The 9,307-nt window shown below is 45.5% G+C and overlaps 2 protein-coding genes across 8 annotated transcripts in view; one reads left to right on the forward strand and one right to left on the reverse strand.

Annotated features, from left to right (window-relative positions):
• ITGB1BP1 (integrin beta 1 binding protein 1) overlaps positions 1-9,086 on the reverse strand; it is a 10,689-nt gene extending 1,603 nt beyond the window's left edge. The window contains exons 1-5 of one of the 7 annotated variants that reach the window (XR_001413663.1): positions 7,454-7,468; positions 5,115-5,153; positions 4,625-4,703; positions 3,753-3,889; positions 2,481-2,573 (exon numbers count right to left, since the gene is read on the reverse strand). Coding sequence is in view for 6 of the 7 variants with exons in the window: in XM_014956840.1 (XP_014812326.1) it covers positions 2,481-2,573; positions 3,753-3,889; positions 4,625-4,703; positions 7,454-7,525 (381 nt within the window). In the remaining variant the exon portion in view is untranslated. Of the gene's footprint in view, positions 1-2,480; positions 2,574-3,752; positions 3,890-4,624; positions 4,704-4,997; positions 5,154-7,453; positions 8,595-9,030 lie in introns of those variants that run through there. The other 6 variants (XM_014956840.1, XM_014956843.1, XM_014956842.1 and 3 more) reach the window with 6 other exon arrangements.
• A 26-nt stretch (positions 9,087-9,112) lies between these two features.
• The window catches only part of CPSF3 (cleavage and polyadenylation specific factor 3), a 19,332-nt gene continuing 19,137 nt past the window's right edge, over positions 9,113-9,307 (forward strand). The window contains exon 1 of the mRNA XM_014956847.1: positions 9,113-9,241. Coding sequence (XP_014812333.1) covers positions 9,171-9,241 — 71 coding nt within the window. The 5' untranslated portion in view covers positions 9,113-9,170. The remainder of the gene's footprint in view (positions 9,242-9,307) is intronic.

Here is a 9,307-nt window from a genome sequence, read left to right on the forward strand (position 1 = left end):
GCACGCTCCCTCCCTCTGGCACAGGGGTCACTTAGAACAACTTTTTACTTTTCCAGTATTATTTCCAGACACTCCCCTGTCCCAGTTCTGGGAAGGGTAAACAGGAGGAGCTGTTCCCAGAAGAGGGTATGGCCAAGGCTAGTTGCTTTAGGGTGGGGGGACCCCGTGTGGCTATAACCAGGCCCCTTGTGGCCTGACCACAGCGTGGGTCCTGCCTCTTGCACAGATTAGTCTGGGGGGGCTTCTACTCTCCACCGCAATTGCAGCGTTTCACCACAGTCCCAACAGTTCTGACCCTGGCCATTCCAAAAGGGATGGCTCAATGTCATCCAGTACAAGGTGTCTGCAGGCCTAACCTCCACAAAGCCTTTCTTCTCAACCAATCCTACCCAACCCATAATACACATCTGCTTTATTCCAGTCATGCCACCTCTAGGGTCTTACGACTTCAAAACAGCTCTTTTCCTATGTTCATGGCATCAAACATCTTGCCTCTATCAGTAGCTGAAGGGTCTAAAGAACCATCTGCTTGGATACAGAAGCTGTAAAGATGGGCAGTGAGCTTGATGCCTGCTATGAAACCCTCCCGGGAGAGCCCTCTGCCACAGCTCCTGAGACCACTTGCTGAAAAACATCTCCGTCCCTGACATCTCCTCAGCAATCCCTCACGATCAGCCCTCCAGTTTCTGTGTGAAAGATGCCAAGATTCGCCTCCAAATTACTTGTAACTTTGTAGAGTCACTTCCTTGGAACTTGCTACCGTGCCAACGTGCACCTGGATTATCACTAGAAGAGGGAGGATGGAATAAAGTGCACAGTCCCCCTGAAAATTCATTTCCTCCCCTCCTTCCCATATTCGGCTACGAGGGGGTTCTGCAGCTGAGACACGAGATGGCGGATGGACAAACTGTGCCACACCTGTGTGTACATATATATAATGTACAAATAAACAGAACGTGAAGAAGGCCAAAGCCTCAGTGTGACTCTATAAACACCTCCCCTTCAGCTTCTAGTGGCTGCATCCACAAACAACGGAAATGCATCAGTGAACTACCTATCTGTACATATTTCAGTCACTAAATAATTTCTCAAACACGGGCTGAAATACACGAGGAAAAGTTTTTTATTTTGATGTGCAGCCATTTTTTCTTAGTATTTTTTTTTTGGCATCTGAAATAATTAGCTGCCTATTCACCTGGAAAGGTATCTACAAATCACAGAACTCTCACCATTCTCCCAAAGTCATAAAGACTGAATTCTTTGTATGAATGCAGAGAAACCTTTCCATCTTGGAACTCTATGAAAGAGTTAGGTGGAGTAGCACACTAAAGGACAAATTACATGTCAACAGTAACAAAGATGCAAAAAGCCAGAATTTGGGAAGCAGAACGCATTGCAATAAAATGCCAGTGCAGCCAGCTTAACCACAGGCAGCTTTATCAGCTTGTGCGTGCTTTCAGCTCGAAGCCAGAAGAATGATGGATAAGTGTCTTAAAATTACCTATTTTAAACTTTATCAAAGTACAAAGGAATTTAAATAATAGTGTAACCTATGTTCTTAACGAGACCTAAGAATTTAGGAGGACAGGAAAACCAGACACCGAAAAGAATTCAAAGTTGAGTAACAACTACTACACTTCTTCCCGAGCATTTGAAATAAGTGTTTTATTTTCTGAAGGGAGGGAAGGAAACTTTTGGCTCCCATCAGAGCATTCAGCTACTGAGCAATGCTATTCACCCTCCTCGTACTTGAAGCTTTTATGAACAGGCATTGAGGGGTTGTTGGTGGGTCATGACTTCGTAAGACCAAGTATTTATGGTATCTGGGGCTCTGAGGGCAAGCAGAAGGAAACCACATGGCTGCAATACAAAGCTACACAAAGGCAACTGGAGGGCCCCAGGGAAGAGACCGGATTTTTATTTTTAGCAAAAAAGTTATTATTTGAAGTGCACTAAAGGAAAATAAACTTTGCAGGAAATGATGCAAACAAAAAATAGGCCTGATCGATAAAGTGAAATCATGAGGCTTTAATGCTGGAGAGAACTCACGCTCTTGGATTTGGAGTGCAAGGCTGGAACTTCAAAGAGGAAGACTACTCAGGTACTCTTGAAAAACACATCCTTTGCTTTTTCCTCCCCACAATAACATCAACAGGAATCACACTCCTAACTCGGGCTAAGGAACCTATCGATGGTCTTGGCCACCACAGTCATGCTACGTTTCCATGTCAGAGGATGGCACAGGGAAAGGAAGACGTGCCCAAAGAGCATAAAGGCTTGCTTGCCTTTTGCCTGGTGCTCTGTCTCAAAAGTTATGGATTTCCCTCATAAATCCAACCAGAGAGCTTTTTTGTTTGTTGTTTTACTTTTGCTTAAAGCCAGAAGTGACGTCTTGGTCACACAGATCATCTATCAGAGAAATAAATGAAAGCACTTTTCAACTCTCACCAAAAAAAGGGAGTTATTTGTGATTCACTTACATACTGATCAGATGTTGAAACTTTAATGCCGTATTTGGAAACTCCCATAATAAACTCCTCTTCACCTGGAACAAAAGGTAACTTTCCATCTTGCTTTGGAGGGAAACAAACAAACAAACAGAAGAACATGAGCAATGGAGATACATACTAGAAAACGTGTTTATGTGTACTTCAGTCCACTGGATCAGCAACAGCACTAACCCTGCTCATAACCCACTCTTGCACTCATCAAATCCCTTAACTTTATGTGGAACGTGTTCAGGGGAGGTTTAGACTGGACATTAGGAAGCATCCCCTTACTCAGAGGGTGGCCAAACACTGGAACAGGCTTCCCAGAGAGGTGGTCAATGCCCCAAGCCTGTCAGCATTTGAGAGGCATTTGGACAATGCCCTTAATAACACACTTTAACTTGGGTCAGGCCTGCAGTGGTCAGGCACTTGGGCTAGATTACCATTGCAGGTCCCTTCCAACTGAAATATTTATTTTCTATTCCATTCTATTCTATTCGCTACATGATCCCAGAAAGGAATTTATCATCTCAGGGGGAAGTGGTCAGATCAGATGGGCTGAAAAATAACACATGCCCTGTCATGCTGCGCTGGCTCTGGATCATCTATGTTCCACACCGGTACCAATTTTGCTATTTGGCTCTAAAAACAGTTTCAACATATATTCAAATACTTGAAATGTCAAGTTGCTCTAAGATAAACAGACATTCTGCACTTTTAGAGATACAAACAATCAGCTACCTAATGAGAACAACCAGTTACAGCTTTTAGTACAACAAGAAGTACAAGCCACCACAGTTTGGCAAGGATGACCCAAATATTATTCAGGTTTTTCAGTCTCAGGTTCATAAGTGACTGTAAGCAGAAACTTGACATTTTCCTCTACAGGAAAACTTCTCCACTACTGAGGAAATCTGGAGGAGATATTCCTTCACAGATACTAACCCTAACAGAGCTGAAGACAATACAATGACTTTCAGTTGGGATACTTGGTCAGTAATGGCTCAGGAAAAAGACCTTGGCTCTGAGCCTGCATCTTCAGTACAGTGTTTTGGGTGCATCTTCTCCAGTTACTTAACAGGATGCAATTAAGTGTGACAGCTTTTGAGATTCATAACTTTGTATTTTTTAAAGTAAACTACTTTATTCTAGCAAGTCTAAAATTTACAAAGAAAGATGTCGTATCGTGTGCTAATACGAGAGAAACACACCAAGCTGAAGACACTCTGACACTGTTGGTGGTGTCCTTTGTCACCCACTTACCTGTGCAACGTCTATGTAATTTATCAAGTCCAATGGCCCTTCCAGATTTTTGCTCTCGTTACACTTCAATTTTTCAATGGCACCAACGTATTTAACTCTGAATTCTGCACACGTATCAGAATTACTATTGCTTTGTCCTGCAACAGAATAAAACAAAGCAATTCTGAACAATTCCAGAACAGTAATGCTATTCTAATTGGTGTTAATGGAGCTAACTTATTAAATTCCATCATTTTTGCAGACTTTCATCAAACACTTAACCTTACCACAATACATTAACTTCTCTCTTTAATGAGCTGTCCTGGGTTGATTCAGAACAGCTCTTGATAAAGTAAAGAGTTTCACATGAATCCACGATACAGCATTGTTTATACTAATTCAAATTTGGAGTTAACAACCTTAAACCAGAAAACATAGAAAAGCTGGTTCTATTTATATATATACATATTTTATTTTTTTTTTACATGAACTGCTTGGTCCAACAGTAATGGGATTTGATCTGCGGAGCAAGAACAAGTAAAATCAAATCTTATTTCTGTTATTTCAGTGCAAATGTAAGCTTTAAAAAGCAGGAAATACAGCTTCCAAGAAGTTATACAAGATTTATGCTGCGTAACAGACTGGTAACACAACTCAGTTTTTCTTAATTAGACACCTTACTTTGAAAACTGTGACTTAATCCTAGATGAATCGTTAATAATAATTTAGAGGCCTAGAGCTATGCATGCACTAGTCACCAGGCTATCTAACAAATTCGCCTACAATTATTAAAATACATATTTTAACCTTTTCTATTTTCTGCTCTTTTATACAAACAGACATGAAGTTAATCCTGCTCCGTACATACCTGCTTGAACTCTCTGGATACATACCTGAACTTTTTGTGGAGTCTGTATCTAGACTAGCCACAGTACTAGACCTGGAAAGTCCTCCAAGACTGGAGTCTACAGACTAAGAAAAAAAATAGCATCATCAGAAAGTTACTGAGAACATACTAACAATTCACTTTTAGATGCCCTGCCTCAACTCTTCTTTTAATATTTTTTTTTAAACAAACTAGTGTTTATTTTCTAGTTACTTAAGCAGCACTGCAAGATGGGGATAAAAAAACCCCATCTATTCCTCTCCTGAAGCTATTTTTCTGCCTCAATGTAGATTAAACTGACATAAATTCAGCAGGAACCCTTGAAAAGTCCACAAATCTTTTGAAAGGAGGAAGAAATGAAAGAAAAAGAGAAAATGAACCTTAATGTTATGTCCAGACTTGTCTGGTACTGCATCTTAACTTGAAGAAATTGACAACTACATGCTTGTCACCAATGCTTGAAATAACATAGCAGTGCAAGGGAAGTGAAACGGCACCTTGGAAAATCCAGAATATTCAACTGATCATTCCAAAACCTATCAGACAAAATGGACACATTATTCAAAATGAAGAATACTTTTTAGAGATACTGAATAACCAACTAGTACTGAAGAATAAACTCATTCTCGGTACCTAGCACCAAGCACCTTCTTAAAGACAATATTTATCACTACAGAACAAAAGTCCTACTCTTCTCCAAACCATAGTATTGTGCTGCCAGAAGCTCTGGTGTTTGTGGGCTTCACAACGGAAGCAATCAAGCATTCATCTCAGAAAACAAGGGCTTTATAGTGGATAGGGGGGTTTTTTGACTCCCATAACACAATCTGAGGAATAGCAGAAGTAGAAAGTTCTCCCTGTGGAACGTGGCATTTTATGGAAATCTGTCCTGGTTTGAGGTAAAACGGAACTAATTTTCTGTTCAGTAATTTTATCTTTTTCAGCTGGGCCGCTTCAGACTAACTAAACTCTGAAATTAACAGCATATTGTTCAGAAACTGTTCACCCTCACAGTGATAAGACCTGGTTATACCAAGGAATGGTGGGCAGAGAAGTTCTTACTTATACTTATTGCTATAGCAACCAAGGTCAGGTACATTTGTTATTTGCCCCATTGGAGGGTCGGAAGCGGAAAAGCGTAGAGGGATCACACCTGTAGGGAGGAGTGGACAGGAGAGGGGACCCCAAACTGACCAACAGGGTATTCCATCCCATCTGCCCCATGCTCAGTATAAAAGCTGAGGGATCAAAGGGTCAGCTCTCTTCAATGGCCGATGTCTGAGGAGGACCCTGTCTGTTCATCTGCCTTTGATCCCGATACGAGCGTTCCTGACTCCAGATCCAGAATTGAGCTCCTGTCCATCACCGAGTCCAGCCTGGGACTTTCCCCTGTGCCCTCTGGCGACGTGATCTTCATCCTGGGAGCTTGATACGGTTTTGTATGTACTGTATACTATTTTTTTTTTCTTTTTGTTATTATTATTTATTATTTCATTATTTATTTATATTTTCATTAAAGTAGCTCAGTTTTTTTCTAAACTCATAAATCTCTTCCTCTCCTCTCTTTGCCTTAGAGGGGGGGAGGAGGGGGGTCATCTCTCGTTCTGATCGGTCAATCCGGTCAAACCCAGGGCAGATTTCTGGGAAAAGAGGAGCCCGCGTGTGGCCGGGTGGCCCCGGCTGCTCTACAGGCGCCACAGGGAGGCGGCTGTGGTCCCAGGCACAGGAGCTGCCACCCGCTCCCACTGCAGATGGGGCGTAAGGCACAGACTGCATCGGGGGTAATCTGTGCATGACACCCCTCAAGCCGCCCCGGGGAGCCCCAGGGGCCGTGCTGCCGGCCCTAGCGTGGGTGCCCGCCACGCAGTCGCCAACCCGGGGCCCCAGCGATCCATGGGACTCAGCCTCCCCACGCACTGGCACTACAGGCGTGCGCCACCACGCCCGGCTGGCACCCCCGGCACAGCACGGGGCTCTTCATCACGGGGCGCCCATACAGCTGTCCTGGGTTTGACCGGATTGATCAAATCAGAACGACAGACTGACCCCTCCCTCCCCCCTCTGAGGAAAAGAGAGGAGAGGAAGAGATTTATGAGTTTAGAGAAAAACTAAACTAGTGAAAATATTAATAAATAATGAAATAATAATAATACGAAAAGAAAAAAAAGAGTATACAGTACATACAAAACCATCAAGCTCCCAGGATGAAGATCACGTCACCAGAGGGCACAGGGGAAAGTCCCAGGCTGGACTCGGTGATGGACAGGAGCTGGATTCCAGATCTGGAGTCAGGAACACTCGGATCGGGATCAAAGGCAGATGAACAGACAGGGACCTCCTCAGACATCGGCCATTGAAGAGAATTGACCCTTTGATCCCTCAGCTTTTATACTGAGCATGGGGCAGATGGGATGGAATACCCTGTTGGTCAGTTTGGGGTCCCCTCTCCTGTCCACTCCTCCCTACAGGTGTGATCCCTCTACGCTTTTCCGCTTCCGACCCTCCAATGGGGCAAATAACAAATGTACCTGACCTTGGTTGCTATAGCAATAAGTATAAGCAAGGGCCTCTCTGCACACCATTCCTTGGTATAACCAGGTCTTATCACTGTGAGGGTGAACAGTTTCTGAACAATATGCTGTTAATTTCAGAGTTTAGTTAGTCTGAAGCGGCCCAGCTGAAAAAGATAAAATTACTGAACAGAAAATTAGTTCCGTTTTACCTCAAACCAGAACAAAATTACATCCTATCATCAGTGCAAGGGAACCACTGAATTGTCAACTTGTAATAAACAAAAGTGCTCCCATAAACAGAGAATGTACCAAATTCAGCTTACCTTGCTTTTAGTACTGATTTCACTGCTTTGTGAGCTGCTGCTGCTGTGACGCTTTTTTCCTTTTCTAAACATTTTTTCATAATTGGATCAAGGAAGATCTCCTAGGTAGGGAAAATGAAAATGGAAGCTGTCATATCATCAAGGGAAGGAGTTCCTAGCAAACACCACAGTGACTGTGTAGAAAATGGACAATAACTGGAGAACAGTAAGGTAGTGACTCCGAGAATGGAAGTAGTAACGTTCGTTTGCTGCTCTTCGTATGTGACTGGGGGAAAGGTCCTTAAGCTCTCTGCTACAACTTCCTTATCATTCTGATTTATAAAAAAACCTGCTTCTATCCAGGTTACAGACTGCTGCAAACGTCAGTTTCTAATGCATATAATGATATAGATTTAGAAACAAGACAAAATTTAAAATTTTTATTCCCACTTAAAAGCATTAGATAATTTGTATTTGTAACTACAATCTAAGTGCCCTACAAAAGCGCATCCAATGCAAACCCTGCTCCAAAGATTATGCTCCCATTAAAAAAAAAACACAAAACAACCCTAGTTCTAAAAACTACTGATTGAATACTTCTTGGAGCAGCCAGTACTACTTAACATGTTCCTGAAAATTAAGTAAGAAGCACTTGCAGGATGCTGGCTTCCAGGCAGGGGATGCTGAAACCCTCCTTCCCAGCTTCAGAGAAGAATATTTAAAGGACAGAGCTTCAGAAATTTTGAGCAGGTGGAAGAAAGAGGGCAAAGGAGAAGGCAGCCTACTGAAGACAGCTCACTCTGCAGCAAACGATGGGAGATACACAAGAAGGAGCTTTAGTGAGCAAGGCAGTGCTGGATTACAGCCCCAGGCTGCTGCTGTGCCATTAGGCAAAGACTTGGTTGGTCCCTGGCAGGCCAAAAGCCACCCTCAGTGACAAGGGGTGCGGCGAGGCATCGTGGTGGCACCCAGAACACCCACGTCCCTCGGGGCTCCTTCCAGCCACCAGCACGGACCTGGCACCCCTTTTTCAGAGCAGCAGCAGCTACAACACAGGCAAATTTGCCGGCTCTGCCAGCTGTCTCTGAGGAGAGCACAACTTAACATATACCGAGTCACAAGCTCTTTTTAATACATTAGAGGATGACGGAGCTCTCGGCAGCTCCTTGCTTAGCGCACTGCCTTTTCTGCGGTGCACCTTTTCCACCAGGGACGCAGGAAACCGAGCCCTGCCCGGCTCCTGCCCACCTCTCCCCGCCGCAGAGCCCGCAGCCAGGCAGGGCAGCACCGCACCGCACGCTGTCTTTCCCCCTCTAGCCCCAAACGACAACCCGATAAAGGAGAAAACGCTAAGCCCGCTTCCCACAGAGAGGCGGGCTGCCCGGGAAGGGGGGGGGGGGACAGCAGGCCTGCGGCCCCTGCCGCGGCAGGCAGCGCCCAGCGCCGCTTTGCATCCCCTCCCTCGCCTCCCAGGGATGCTTCGCCTCAGCCCCTGCCTCCCGGGCCCGCTGCCGGGACCCACACACCCAGGGAAAGGCCTGCGCCCGGACCACAAACCCCTCTCCCCTCTCCCCGCCGCCCGCCGGCCGACCCCTCGCCTCACCTCGCCTCACCTCACCGCAGCCCCCGGCCCGCCCGCTCGCTTCCGCTTCCGGGTGGCTCCGCATGCGCGGTGGGGCGGAAGCGGAAGGCGGGCTGTGGGGGACGGCGCCGGTCGCCGCCGGGGCTCACCCCCACCATGTCGGCCAAGCGGAAAGCCGAGGCCCTGATCCCGGCGGAGGAGAGCGATCAGCTGCTCATCCGCCCCCTGTGAGCCCCCGGGGAGGGCGCGACGGCGGGAGCCGGGCGTGGGGCCTGAGGGGGGGCGTGGGGCCT

Source organism: Calidris pugnax, unplaced genomic scaffold (genome assembly GCF_001431845.1).
Source record: "Calidris pugnax isolate Ruff unplaced genomic scaffold, ASM143184v1 scaffold171, whole genome shotgun sequence".
NCBI classification, from domain to species: Eukaryota; Metazoa; Chordata; class Aves; order Charadriiformes; family Scolopacidae; genus Calidris; species Calidris pugnax.